We start from the raw sequence: 15650 nt of genomic DNA, 5'->3' as shown, positions 1-15650 counted from the left end.
AAAATAAATAATAATATAAACTGAAACCATCAGGTATTACCCATCTTTCAATTTATATATTTAAAAAGTATACTAATGAAATTTTAAAGCAACTTATAAAAGTGCACACACTCCAAAATTTGACAATTAGACAAAACCACAGAATAGGAATTAAGTAAAGGAAGCAATGGTAACAGAGACTTCCAGGTGCTTGAGATTAACTGAATACTTTTGACCAAAATATTTTCTCTAAATATGATAGCAGCTCATATTTGAAAAAAGGGAAAAAAGAAGAGGAAATGCATTACTTTTGTTTGTCGGACAAAGACCATATATGCCAATGTGCCCAACCGATACCAATCAATCTCAATGAGAAAACTCTGCATGCATATTGAGTGCCCGAGGCAGGCTGAAGAAGAAACACACAACTCAGTACACCAGGAATTCACAATGAAGCAGAAAACTGGGCTACATACGTAAGCAATGATACAGTTTTTGGTGCAGTAGGTACTAGGTGAGAGGCAACACACAATTACTGAGAAACTTCCATGACCCCAGCATCCTACTTTACCTGTTTAGTGTAATGTAACTCTAGCAACCAAATGAGGGGATTATTTCTCTTCTCTGTTTTCTAGAGTGGCTATGGAAGTTCATACCCAAGGAAGTGCCATGTGACTGGGGTCCGAGGGGAGGAGTAGAAGTTCTCAAGGTTGGGATATGAGAAAGATATTCCTGAGGGGGAACGAGCCTGTGCAGTGAATCAGAGAAGTTCATAAACCAGAGCATTTGCAGAAGGGATGTGGTGCCCTGCAACTTAAAAGCAAAAAATAATGAAGGAAAGTGGCAGAAAAGGAGATTAAAAACAAAGAACATCATGATGTGTTCTATTTCCTTATGCATGTATTAACCTCTTAGTTCAGCGATGGCATAATAGTTATTGCACACATTAAAAATCAACATTCTTGGGGTGCTTGGGTGGCACAGTCAGTTAAGCATCCAACTCTTGGTTTTGGCTCCGGTTCTGATCTCAGGGTTTTGAGATCGAGCCGGAGTCGGGCTCCTTGTTCAGTGCAGAGTCTGCTTCAGACTCTCTCTCCCAATCCCTCTGCCCCTCTCCCTGCTCATGCACGTTCACTCTCACTCTTTCTAAAATAAATAAATAAATCCTTTTTAAAAATCAACATTTGCAATCCAGAAGCCATAGGAAAAAACTAAAATGTACTTGTAATTCATCGTACTAAAGTATTTGTCACATAGGCATACACATAAAAGAGATTAATATCCATAATAAAGTGTTTCTCATGCATATTTATAGACAAACTATATAAAGAGGTAATTCACAGATGATGTACCAGCTGCCAGGTACTATATTAAAAGATGATCAGCCTTATTGGTAATCATACGAATTTAAATTAAAACAACTAGAATACATTTTTACCTAATAGATGGACAAAAAAATAAAAGATTGTTAATATATTGTAGGGAAGGTGAAAATTTACCTCCACCCATCTTAAGTTTTCAAGTTGGGGCTTTTTAACAAAAAGACAAATTAATAAGAGAAAACCAGTTTATAAACACATGCAGAGCACATCTCATGGGAGAGACTTAGAGGTACTCAAAGGGGCAGCCCAGGATTTCAGCTTCTATAGCATCTTCAACTAAAGACAATAATTTGAAAAGAAATGATCAGCCCGAGTTTTAGGCCGCTGCAGGAGGTGAACTTCGAGAAGGTAAATATATGGAGGAAACTAATGAAGTAAGGTTTGTTTGCAGATTCCTCGGCTTCCGTCTCTGAGCTGATAGGACTCTGTCTCTTACGAAAGGAGAGTTTGTATCCCGCCTCTAGGCAGACAAAGGGGAGCTTTGCTCCTTCCTTTTTTTTTTTTTTTTTAATGCTTCACGAATTTGCGTGTCATCCTTGTGCCAGGGCCATGCTGATCTTCACTATGTTATTCCAATTTTAGTTTATGTGCTTGCCAAAGCAAGCACTGCTCCTTCTTAATTGCCCTCAGCTCCAACTAATTTTTATGTCAAAGAGGCATATTTTGGAGTGACATATTCTGGTTTTCTTCAATATTATTTCACAAACAGTGTGATGAAATGGTCACTTTCTTTCACTGCTGGTGAAAATAGAAACTGGTTCAATATTCTGGAAGAGGGCTGATGTAATTCATCAGAATTTACAAGGTGCATCCTGTTAGTTGAGCAATTCTACTTCAGAAAACCTGCAAAAGCTATCCCACCAAAATACTTGCACTTGGGCACACAGATGTATCCATAAGGCTGTCCACTGAGGCACTGTTTATAATAGCAACAAGGTGAATACAATGGAAATGCCTGTAAGTCATCTTACCATCATGTTATAGCTATGCTATGGAACACAACGCAGCCTTGAAAAGAAAGTGGCCTTTAAAATGAAGAGCATTTATTTATATGTATCACCCAATGTTCATTTATATGTACTTTCACAATTGGTGCTAAATGAAAAAACGAATGAATAGTATTTATAGTACGATCCCATTCATGGTTTTTGAAAAACTAAATATATATGAACACATATAGGCACAGATATTAGTGAAAAGAAGGATGGAAGGATGAGGAATGAAAAGTGGAGTCACTGTCTCAATGGGTGGAATTAAAGTGGGGGAGCCCTATGAAATGGAGGGTGGGGCAGAAAGAGGAGCAAGAGGGACAGTAGAAAGAAGACTTTACTTTTACTCTATATGCTTTGATAGTATTTTAATTTTCCTATAATGAAAATGCATCCATGGATCTTATATTGTTCTTCAAAATAAAAATAAATTAAAACTAGCTACATCACAGCATGAATATGTCATCATCGTGGTCACTCTTGATTACCAAGGCGGCTACACTGCCCAGACTAGCCAGGCCTCATTCTGATTTAGCCACCTCGGGAAGATCATCTAAGCCCTTCCAGATCCCTTAAGAATCACAGATTCTCAGAACTGTATTTTAAAAGTCATCTACTCAATCTCTTATTCAAGTGCTCGAGACCCCTCTGAAACATCTCTGCAAAAATTGACCTCCCAGCTTTTGCTAGATTGTCCTCTTCTAGTGACAAGAACCATTGCTTTCCATGGCCTGCTATTCTATCTTCCAGCATCTCTACCAGAAAGACCTCCCTCGTATTAAGTCAAAATAAGTCTCCACTCCTAATCTTATGTACTCCTGTGAACACAGCTTACAGGTCTCTCTTCACCCAGGAGGAGAGAGGAGGTCACCACTATCTGCCCCAGGTGAATTAGAAGAGCTTTTTCTCTACTTAATGTTCGTCATACCACTAACCATGCTGTATTATAATTGTCTATATACTACCAGACTCAAAGACCTGAACATGGAGCACCATATCCCTAGTACCTAGATCAGGGTCAGGTCCATGGAGGTTTTCAGGAAACAGTTGACAGATATGAGGATGGATGGATGGATGGGTGGGTGGGTGGACTTTTTAACTTCTTGTTTATTGAGCACTAACTTTATGCTCGGAACTCACTCCACCTGCTAAACAAACTATGAAGTAGGTATCACTATAATTATCTCCATTTTACCACTCAGAAAACAGGCTCAAAGAGTTTTGCTCCTTCTAAATAAGGCCCCATATTTAGCAAAGTTAGGGTCTCAAATTTGGATAGATGATTACAAAGTCTATACTTTTAACTACTTCATCACAGTGCCATGAATTAACAAATGAATGAGAGAATGAGAGAGCAAACAATCTGCCAAACAATTCCTGACAGCATCCCATTGTTCCAAAAATTTCCCATGTGTTTTTGAATTCTGTTACAGCTTTCAAAGGAAAACACAGCTTCAATTTGACTAAGACCAACTTGCATTCAGTCAGTTCCAAAAAAAAATTTTTTAATAAAAAGCGATCATCAACCAGCCACTACTCCCTATTTTTATCGGTGTGAAGTGGACAGGATTTATCCATAGCCCCTGCTTTGAACCTGGAACAAACCTGGAATCTCATCTGTGAGGATCTGACAGGTACAGCAGTGAAGTATTAAAACTTACAGGAACTTAATTTAAACTTTATTTGGGCTCCTCCCTTACTTGGGAAAGCTTTACATCAAATTTTGTAACAAAAAGAGAACATTCAATTTAAATTAAAGAATTGGGGAGGTTTGGGTACTTTCCGGCCTGGGTTAGCAAAACCCAAAAGCCTCTAAATAGATTTTCCCTCTGTTTCTTCTTTGTCTGATCATTAAAACCATGGATGAGAATAAAGAAAATCAGATAGATTGACTACTCCTCCTTCAAGATATAAATCCATTAAAGACACAACATATCTTAAAGGATATTTTGCAAATACTTCCGAAATCTCCTGGGATGGCTTAATGGTCTTTATTCTGGTCTGTCCCATACTTAAAACCAAGCATAGTAATTCTAAGGACAAAAATACAAGATAATTTTAATATTGCACGGATCTTACCTTGAGAAGTGGCTTTTTAATTTCTGATAGTGGCTTTTCAAAGTATATTTCTCGTGTTCCTGAAATATGAAAAGAGGAGAAATGATTCACCCATCTCAGGCCTGTGTTCTATCTAATAGAGACACCAAAAGATACATTTGGGGCAAGCAATGAAAGATGTATTTTGTAAAGTCACCTCAAAGACCTATAATTACTCTCTTAAAAATTCATCATTGGTTTTGTTTATTTGGCTATATTTATATGGCATAGGCACAGCTGACTTTCTCTAGAATGTCCCAGGAGTCTGATTTGCCTGGCGAAAAATACACAGATGAGCTCTTGGGGCTTCTGGTTCTAGGCAACATAACAGAACTCAGATTATGTCTTTGCCTCATTTTCCTTGTCTATGAAATCAAGCTTCAGTGATGCTCAGACTGAGATAAAGAAATCACTACCCTAAGACCCTCCTTCACTGCGGATTTCCATGGCTTGTGTCATCTTCCCTATGGTTCCCCTACTCCTCCAACACCTGTTCACTATCAACCACACTAACAAGGCTGAAACAGTTATACTGAAAAGGGGAAAATCCAAGCTCAGGGAAGAATTAAGTCAGTTGATTACAGATATACTTGCCTCTATGTGACATATGTAATAGATTAAAGCAATCTATTTATTTATCAATATCTTCTATTTGCTTATGTTTCACACAAATTTATAAAAATTATTTTTATAAACTATATTGTCATTTAAATGTTCTTTGATAGCTATCTCTTCACTGGATCCTATCTTAAAAATTTTAAAAGGCAAATAAGGCGGTCGAATAGTAACGTATTGGGGCACCTGGGTGGCTCAGTCAGTTAAGCAGCCAACTCTTGATTTCAGCTCAGGTCATGATCTCAGGGTCCTGGGGTTCAGGCCCTGCATTGGGCTCCCTGCTCAGTGGGAGTCCGCTTGAGGATTCTCTCTCCCTCCCCCCACACTCTCTCTCTAAAACAAATAAATAAATCTTCTTAAAAAATAGCAATGTATCAAAGTCAAACACCTCTATATAATTCAGCAGAAATGTAACTGCCAGGTAAAGAAAAAAGAAACACACTTCCCTAGTCACAAATTAGTTCTGCCTGTAAAGATTCAGTTTCTTCATGGCAAAAACAACTATGATAACAAATGACATGATTAGCATATAATAATTTATAACATGACATTTTATCATTTAATCAATTGAGACTCTCAACAATATTGTGTAGGTTTATAGAATACATGTATATGTTACAGATAAAGAAACAGTCTTAGTGTGCATTAGAGTGGTTAAGAGTCTTGCACAAGCTCACTCAGTTAATAAGTGGTTAACAAAATCCACTCTTATTATTTCAAATTCAGGACTTCTTCCCCAGTGTCAGTATTCTACCCAACCCCTGCCCCATCATGAGAGAATCTGATCATGGTGCTATCCACCAAGGAAAGACTCTGAAATCATTCTCACCTTCCAGGACTAATTTTAGAAACATTCTAAAATAGATCAAGTTTAGCCAGCCTGTCTACTCTGTGTTGTTTCCTCTTTACCCAGCTCCCAATTTTGAGATAGAGAAATTGAGACCTAGAAATAATAATTTTCTGGAGATCCCACAGCTTGCATATGTATGAATTGGGTATCAAATCCATCCCTATCTTACTTTAAACCATGATGAATAATATGTAGCAGAGAGCTGGATTTTGAATCAAGCCAATTTAAAACTCCAGCTCCACCAACTATCTACTGTGTGACTTTGAACCCCTAGAAGCCTCAGTATCACTTGAATTAAATGAGATGATGTATACAATAGAGTACCTATGGGGGAAAAAAAGAATAGCTAGTGTTATAATTGTATTACACCAAACTGCTTTAAAGGAATGTATCGTGGACTATATGATTTCAGGGACCAGATCTGAGATGAAGCTGAGGGGTCCTCTCAAAATACCAGTATGCACATCACATGAAAATATATCTTTTCAATAAGGAGGAATGAGGGACAGAACCATAAATAGCCCCCAGATTCATGAAGCCACCACCATGAGCCACCATGAGTCTCCTGTCCTGGAGCCCAGATACCTTCCTGCTTGGAAGCCCAGTGATTCCCTCATCCTGAAGTCACTGCTGTGGAAAATGTGGTAAGACTACCAGGTTTGGAAGGAGGGTAGGGGAGTGGTAGGCATGATAGTGCTTTATGCTTAACCAGATCAGTCCCTGTAGTCAGGCTTAACGCTCGAAAAGGAAAGCTTCTCTCTGAAGAGGTCACCAGAATGGCTATTGGTGCTAACAATCAAAAGATAGTCTCATAATATGAGATACACAATGACAGAAGCTTGCTATCAGAATACCAGAGGACTCAGAGGGAAGGGTGAGCTTCCTTCCAGGGTCCAGAGTCCTAAGCATATTACCCCCCAAAAAGCAGGGAAGAACTTCCTTATGATCCTTATGATTCTTCCTGCATGCTTAACAGCTATAGGCAACTGATACTGATTCATAATGCCAGGAATGCCATGCCATGGTCATTCTCCAGTCTCTGATGGAAATAGAGCAAGCCCTCACAGACAGATTTGCATGTGAATCCGAAGATCCATTAACTTGGATATGTAATTCAAGCTCTCTAAGCCTCACGCTTCATCTAGCAAAATTTATAGTAAAAACTTACTACTATTACTACTACCCACTGTTACTATCCATATCCTTTTTCTTCTCCATACTAAAAGAGAGATATTGCTCCAAATTGATGTGTCTACTTTAGTTATTAGAATACCTCCTTTATTTTCCATTGGCACCTCAAGATCCACTCTCAACCCTTTCACTTTGCCCCAAAAAATCCTCTATAAACTGTATCAACATGTTCCCTTGCCCTCAGTTTCTGATTTTGTTCAATCAAAGTTAAGACTGGGGAGATCATATCAGAGATAGAAGAGAATGAGGGTGGGCTATGTAGTGTCCTGACACCCCCCTCTGCCAGGCTGCTGTGAGTTAGCCATATCCCTTTCCCAAAAGCCACAATTCCTATCAGGCACCTCTTTCCTTTTTTTTTTTTTTTTTTTTAAAGATTTTATTTATTTATTCAACAGAGATAGAGACAGCCAGCGAGAGAGGGAACACAAGCAGGGGGAGTGGGAGAGGAAGAAGCAGGCTCATAGTGGAAGAGCCTGATGTGGGGCTCGATCCCAGAACGCCGGGATCACGCCCTGAGCCGAAGGCAGACGCTTAACCGCTGTGCCACCCAGGCGCCCCAGGCACCTCTTTCCTTACATCTCTCTCCAGGTTGCGGTAATCATTCTCCTCCTTTGCCTCTTCGGTCCTGGGGTTGTAATGGTGCCACACCCATGGTAGCCCTAAGATTCTACAGTATGCCTTGTTGGTTCCTTAAACCCTGCTTACATCTTTATAAACAGTCTCTGTATTAAATTGTCCTCAGTTGTCCAATTGGAATGAGCCATCATTTTCCTATTTTCCTACCACAGCCTTGACAAATACAAACATTAACAGGTTAATTCGTGTAAAATAGCAGTTCAGCTTGCTAGGAACAAGATATAAAAGCAGAGAATCAATACTGACCTCTTCCTTTTTCTACTTATAATTCCCCTCTCTTCTAAGTCCCTATCCAACAGTTCCTTTCAGTCATAGAGATCAACCTTCTGTCCCCCAATCATGGCCCAGACTCTAAACTTTTGCTCAGCTAACTTCCACCTAAAATTCCACTTAACTTTTTTGCAGTTCAATCATCTGTTGGATTTCCTTTTCTTTCTTTTCTAAATACTCTTTCTACTTCTTTTCATCTGTGATTGCCTATACTAGCCATTCTCCTCTTCTCCCCTGTTAACAGGACCCCAGTTTGGTGCTGGTATGAGGCACTGGTATACTCAGAGAAGATGGTTCCAGGCCCATGGATGGATCATGATTGGCCTAGTACAGCCATTTTAATCCCTTTCCTCTCCTCCAGTGACTGTTTAAGCTAGTAGCCATGAGACAAGATCTAGTCTACGACAATTGAGAGGAAGTCTGCAGAGGGATGAAGGAAGCTGTAATTTAGGAGAGATGTTCCTTCTTAAGAGAAAGAAAAAAAAGAGAAAATGTTCTTTTCCTTCCTTCCTTCCTGACTTTGATATTGTTATTTGAAGATGTGATGTTTGGAGTTTAGTCAGGCATCTTTTTACCAAGAGGGGAAAGAAGCTGATCCGGAGCCTTGACATTATTGAACGTCTGAATCAGCCCCCCTCAAACCCACTTTTCCAAATTTCTCATTACTTGAGAAAATAAACCTATCTGCATTAACCGCTTTTATTTGATTATTCTGTTACTTGTAGCCAAAAGAATATTAAAGGACATACTACCCCAAACTAGCTGCATTTCCACTACGCAGGCATATTTCTCTTATTTATTTCCCCTATTCAAAGCAAATGACAGCTCTATAAAACATCAAATATATCCTTAAATTCCTGAGAAAAAGAATGAGAGTGCTGAGCCCACGAAGGGCCTCCTTTATGCTAGAACCCGTAGTCCCACACAGGTAACTCTGGCTACCTCATCCAAAGGTTAGTGTCTTCAAATCCTCCATCTTTCCTTTTGAGAAAATACAGATGAGATCATTCTGTTCCACAAATATTAACATCAGAGACCAAAATCGGGGGACAGCAGTGGCTTCATACTATGTTATCCACACATAGCATTTAGAAGTCTTTAAATAACTAGAAGGACTCATCACAGTGGGTAGAGTTAGATCTTGGCCAAAAATAAATAAATAAATAAATAACAGTGGACCAAACAAAACGGAAATGTATCTCCTTTCCACGTGAATGAAGGCAAACGTGGAGCCTCCATAATTTGTGGGCCCTCCTAAGCTCCTTCTGATTGTTCTGCTATCTGCATATGTACTTTTATCTTGTGCTCTAAGATTTCTGTTCCAGTTCCAGTCAACACTTCTGAATTCACAGTAGGAAAATGGAGATGAGAAGAGCAGGCACGCCTCTGTCCTTTAAGGATACTTCACAGAGTTGCAAACCCACTCAAAGCTTCGATCAGTACTGGATATTTTCTCTTTGTTCCTCCACCCCATTTACTCCCTATCCTTTTCTACCCTGTTCTGTGCCTTGGAAAGTTCACCTGAATGGATGACATTAATGGGCTCCCTTGCCCTCTGTCTTCTTCTGATGTGGCCAATAGAGATATACTCAGGAGATGAGAAGATGGAAGAGAGTGAGGTTAGAGGATCTATTTCCCCACTTTGCTCCCTTCCAGGTGGCTAGGGGTTGGCTCTATCCCTCCATCTAATGCATAAGTGAGAGTGGTCTACTTCAGGTTGCAAACAATAAAGGGTACATTATCTTAGAAAATACAAAAGTGATAATAAAACCAAATAAAAGTCAACTTTTTATTATGACCATGCACAATTCTAAACAATGTCAATGGTAACAGGCTCCACCTACCAGGACAGACCACTCCCACCATCACTCCTCCCCCATGATACCCACTGCCTCTCCCAAAGGAGATGGCTCCTGTCAATCATCCCTCTCCACATGGTGACTCTCTCCAGGTTTTGTAACGTAGGAGTAGCACCAGTTCTCTGCACATAATCCTCTGGGTTTCCAAAACTCCTACACACAACTATGTAAATAGTCACTTTATTAATCTGGTCCATTACCCAGCATGAATGTGTCATCATTTCTTGCTGGCACCCTGGGTGATCCCACCCAGCAGCAAGGGAGTCTTTATTCTGAAGTAGTCATGAGCCAAGATAAAATTTAGAGGTTCTTCACAGAAAGAAAAGGATAAACTAGATATTGGGAGAATAGCCTCTGCTACCCTCATAAATGCTTTTTCTCCTTATTTGAACTTGAAATCACAGATATACCAAATAAAATACTCTTATAATTGTTCCCAGTCAAAATGCTCATTCCTCTAACCACTTTTGCTGCTTCCCTCCAAGGAAACTTTCAAGAAAACCAGCTAGATGGGAGTAACTGAACAATACATCCAGTTTGCTGTCCTAAAGCCAAGTAGAAGGAATCTGATTCAGTTCTGCCCTCTGTCCACCAGTGTCCTTCAGTAGAGGCTGTACTCGCAGCATTGACCAATCAATCAACCAATGAGAATGGAACCCTGGCCAACTGGAACAGACATTATCTGGTGTGCCATTCCCATGCATAGCTGCTGGATATCTTCCCTCCCTCTACGACAGCTAAAGGGATAACAGTCTGGCCTCACCCCTGTACCCACAGACTCTGGGCACCTCCTAATCCCCATGTCTGTTTAGTGAAGTCGGGCCTGTCTACACTAGCCCATCCTTGGCTCCTGGGCTGGATCAGCTTCCCAACAGGAAAGCCAACTTGACAGCTCCTATTTCTTAACCATGAGTTCCAGCCAGCCCTCACTTTAGCTTGTCAGCATCCACACAGCCACTTCCTTGCTGTACTGGTTTTATTGAGGGAAAGGCAATGCTTAGAGGCAATAAAATGGCCTAAGATGAACAATTAATTGGAGAACTTTTGTTTCCTTCCCTAACCACCCAATACAGTAACTGGTAAATTTGGATTTCATTGTCTTCTTACAAAACAGTCTGCCCTGGGAGAGCATTTGAAAGGAGTCTCCACAGGCCATGAGATATGCTTTTCAAAGCCATGTGTCACTCTCATGGCAATCAGCAGACAGGCCCCTATTGTGCAGAAGCCCTGCTGCAGGGCCCAGAGAGCAGGACTTCCTGGGAATGGGCTGCTGTTGTTGGCTTGTTGCTATAACAAAGCCTCCGAAGGAACTTCCTGGGGGGGCAATGTTCAAAGTCCCCACAGATCTGAATGCAGGTCTTAGTTCTCCTCCTTGCGCTTGGCTGGAAATGCCTAGCTTTTCCAAAAGTGAGACAAAGCCTTATGCAGGGAAATGTTGAGGGTGAGTCTTGTTTGGGCTGGTTGTTTCCCATCTCTGTGCCAGATACTTCACACACACGCGTCACCTCTCATCTTCACAAAAGCCCAGTGAAGGGTGACCACCCTTGTTTATAGAAGAGGAAACTGAGGCTCAGAAGCTGGGAAGCAGCAGAGCAGTAACTGGACCTCAGGTTGGCCTGACTCCAAAACCCCATCAGACAGTCTCTACCTCTGTTAGCGCCTTTCTCAGAACTGTGCAGCGGGCCAGAGGTGAGGCCCCATGGATACAAACCTTCGACTCTGGCCTCCACAACAGACCAAGATACCGCCTTGGAGAGGAAGAAAGTCATATTATCATGGTAGCAGTGCAGGCCGATTGCCTGGGCCAAGGACAAGGTGAGCATCAGCAGAGGATGGGGATATAGGACAAGATGGGTTTATCAATTATCTTTTGCCATATGACAATCCACTTCAAAACTTAGTGGGGTAGAACCACCACAGTTTATTTCTTGTGATCTAGGCTTTAACTGGCAGTGCTTCTGCTCCACACCATGTCCCTCTGGCATCACTCATACATCAGGCTGATGATGTCTGTGGTGGTTTGGAAGCTCGCAGAGGCCTCTCTCAAAGGTCTGGACCTTAGTGCTGGCTGATGGCTGTGGGGCTGCAGTAGTTTTTCAGGTGATTGGCATTTGTAGGTGGGATTTCAGTCTCCAGTTTCTCTACACATGTCCTCTCTCTCCCAGAGGATAGAACTTGGACTTCCTTATAGCATGGCGGCTGGTTCTGAGTGCATGAAAGCAGAAGCTGCCACCTCTCCTAAAGGCAGGTCCCAGAGCTGGTACACTGTCACTTCTGCCACATTTCACTGGTTAAAGCAAAATACAGGCCAGCCCAGGTTCTAGGAGAGCAGAAACAGACTCCATTTCTACGTAGACAGAGATACATGTGCAGAGAGGCAAGAGAGGACCTATTGGCAGCTGTCTTCAGAGAAAAGCTACCACAGCGAATGTGTTCAAGAGTCCATTTCAGGAGACGTACACCCTGCAGAGACAATGGGGAAAAGGCTTTCTCTGCAGCCCCACAGTGAACGGGCCTCATCTAGAATGCCAATCCTGACTGATGACATCATGGCTGCCTGGGGCACCCATGGAAGAGGACTCTGAGGTAGGATCTGAGTCCAGTAGGAAAAAGTCCCTCACCTGAGTCATTCATTCATCCATTCCACCTTTGTTTAAAAAAATATTTACTGAGCTCCTGTCTTGTGCCACACACTCTTCTAGGTGCTGAGAGAAAAGGAGTAAAAACACACACAAGCACTACATCCTTTCTCAAGGGGGTTATACTTCAGCGGAGGAGAGAGGCAATACATAAATAAACAAATACAAAATACACAAGGTAGAGATTAGTGCTAAAAAAGAAAATAGATGTGTATGAAGAGTAGGTGTATTAATCCTGTCTTTTTATTTTCTGTATTTCTAATGTTGACAACTTGGAACCTCGCTGACCCTGGAGAGACTGCTCCTTCCAAGGCTAGCCAATTCCTGAAGACAGTAAGGGACTGGTCCAGGGGCATGCCTTTCATATGCAAACTCACGGATCTAGAGCCCACACCGCACACCCCCTCCTTCCAGATACCAGAGAATTGGAGAGAGCCCCACACTTCTGGGCCAACTGAAGTGATTTAAAGTAGCCAACCCTAAACCTGTTTACGTTGCTTCACCTGCTTCTTTGCAGGGAAACCACAATACAGGCTCTGGCTCTCATTTCCCTTACTCCTTCTGCCTCCTACCTGGCCCTCATGCTTCCCCTATGGCCTTGTGTGGCATGGTGCACCCCTTCCTCTTGGCAACAGTGAGTAACAAAACCAGCCAAGGCCAAGAATGAGGCTCAGCCATGGCGAAGAGAGGGGTGTTCCAGCTACACGGTGTGGGCACTGTCCAGTAGAAATACAGTGTGAGCCATGAATACAAGCCACGTATGTGAATGAAATTTTCCAGGAGCCACATTTTCAAAAAGAAACAGGAGCAAACAACTTTAATAATATATTTTATTTAATCCAACATATCAAAAATATTATCATTTCAACATGTAATCAATATAAAAATTATTAACAAAAAATTTTACTTTTCATACTAAGTCTTCCAAATCTAAGTGATGTGGTTTTGGAAAATAGGTGAGGTTCAGTGGGGTGGAGTCCAGAGCCCATGACCCAGAAAGAATTCTTGAGCCATCTTTGGTGCAAAATGGTGGCTTATTAAAGCGCGGGGATAGGACCCGTGGGCTGAAGGAGCTGCTGCCGCAGGGTCAGGAGGGGTGGAGGAGGTAAGGAAAAAGGGAGGCTTCTTCGAGAAAGTACTTTCATATGTTAAAGAAGATTCACAGGCTACCAGAGGCCTTGCCATTCTGAGGGAAACTCAGGTCTTACAGGATAGTGCTCTCTGTAAGTTAACTATTTGTTTTTCCTTTCCTTAGCTTTAGGGCAGCCAGGAGTGCCTGAGGAATGTCACATATATCTCACCTGGGGGGGGGGGGTTGTGAGATGTCCACTTCTGCTTTGTCCTACCCTTGCCTTCTGTTCTCTCATCACAAGTGTGCATTTTATCCTCACTGCACATCTCGGTTCAGACTCACCCTATTTCTGGTGCTTGAGAGCCACATGTGCCTTGCGGTTACCCCACTGAACAATGCACGTCTATATCTTCTAAACTAGGATTTCCCAAACTGGTCTATCTCAGAAAACTGTTCTTATTAATATACACATGGAGAGAACAGACAATTTTCTCTGTCCTTGCTAGAGACTGAATATCTGTGTCTCCCTGACCCAAAACTCGTATGTTGAAACCTAATCCTTAATGTGATGGCCTCTGGGAGGTGACTAGGTCATGAGGGTGGAGCCCTCATGAATGAGATTTGTGCCCTCAAAAAGGAGGCCAGCCTTCCATCCAGGTGAGGACACAGTGGAAAGACAGCTGTCTATGAACCAGGAAGAGGACTCTCACCAGATAGTGGATCTGTCTGCCCCTTGATCTTCAACTTCCCAGCCCCCAGAACAGTGAGAAACACATCTCTATGAAGTTGTGTTACAACAGTCCAAACCACGTGCTCAAACACTAAACAAATTTTAAATTTTTCTTTTAAAATGATTTTCAGCTAATAGGAAGGGCAAAACTGTTAAGGTGTTAATTGACACTACGAATCTCCTAGAGAGGCATAAACTAAGAACGCAGGTAGTACATTTTTAAGAGCTGCGCTTTGGGAAGTCCTAGAAGCTTCCATCCAGAGACTCCTGGGGGACCCCTCCCCTCTAGCTTTAAGCTCAGAAACCCCCATTCCCAGTGCAGCGGCCCTGTCCTAGCAGATGTTTCTTTGTGTCCTTGATTACCACTTAATGTAATATTCCCACTGAAAAATATTTGCAAGGCTTTTTTAGAAATCGCTGCGTTCTCTAAAGCTTTCATTAGAACCTCAGAGAAGAGTCATTGCTCATCAGTTTAAGGATGGCTGTCTTGGGTGCTACGAATGTTCTTTAGAAGACAGCTTTGCAAAGGCACTTAGGGGCAGACCTCGGGACAGCGTCTTCTGTGCAGACTGCCTTGTCACTGTCGCAGGTGTAAGAGGAGCTGAGCCACCATCCTGATTGATGGCTTCACCCTCCCCAGCACATGGCCGCTCTGATGCAGGCTGCTTATTCACAAACGGCCATTTCTTCATGCTCCCATCACACAGGGTGCTCTGATGTCTAAAGCAAACCTCAGACTCCTGGGACAATGGCAATAATTTCTGTTTGCATTTGCAAGTATAACCCAGAGGGAGGTGTCCCGTACGGCAACTTCTTTTCTCATCCATTCCATTGATGAAGCTCGACACTCTGCTTTGTCTTTTTAAAAAAACCCATTCCACGATGCACTTGTGAGAAATAGATACTTTATTAAAGATTTTGCTAGAGAGCATGAGTTTATTTCCCTCACTTTTCTTAAGAAGGGCCATTTAGCTCCACCTATGATTCTCTATACCCATCACTTCATACCCTATCACCAGGTATGGCTTTGCTTGCATGGAGGATCACGATTTTTTATCTTTTATCTATCTCAAGTCTCCCAAGATACACACAACTAAGCGTTAATTATGTCCCCTTATTCACTACACATTAGACAGACCCAGGATTGGAGTCCAGTTCGACCACTCCTGGCTGTGACCTGGGTGATCTATTTAACCCGTTTGAACTGTAGTTTCCATGCATCTAACATATAGACTGTAACACCTATGCCAACAAATTCTTCCAAGGTTATACGTGAACACACCTCCTTAATCTCAAAACATTTTGCAAATGTAAAAGATTGCAATGACTACAGTTGCTGCC

General features: G+C 41.8%; 1 protein-coding gene and 1 non-coding gene across 7 annotated transcripts in view; both read right to left on the bottom strand.

Annotated features, from left to right (window-relative positions):
- Positions 1-15650, bottom strand: part of LOC148109424 (uncharacterized) — a 325915-nt gene that overhangs the window by 114696 nt on the left and 195569 nt on the right. For all 6 annotated transcript variants that reach the window (XM_087864653.1, XM_087864650.1, XM_087864654.1 and 3 more), the window contains one exon: positions 4430-4488. In XM_087864653.1, the coding sequence (XP_087720779.1) occupies positions 4430-4488 (59 nt within the window). The remainder of the gene's footprint in view (positions 1-4429; positions 4489-15650) is intronic.
- LOC123797992 (U6 spliceosomal RNA) lies at positions 1861-1968 on the bottom strand. The gene has a single exon (XR_006781147.1). It is a non-coding gene; the product is annotated as a U6 spliceosomal RNA (small nuclear RNA).

The sequence above is a fragment of the Ursus americanus genome, chromosome 9 (assembly GCF_024610735.1).
Source record: "Ursus americanus isolate L20-20 chromosome 9, mUrsAme1.1.p, whole genome shotgun sequence".
NCBI lineage: Eukaryota > Metazoa > Chordata > Mammalia > Carnivora > Ursidae > Ursus > Ursus americanus.
Note: the sequence above shows the minus strand (reverse complement) of the source record. Positions and strands in the feature narration are given on the sequence as shown.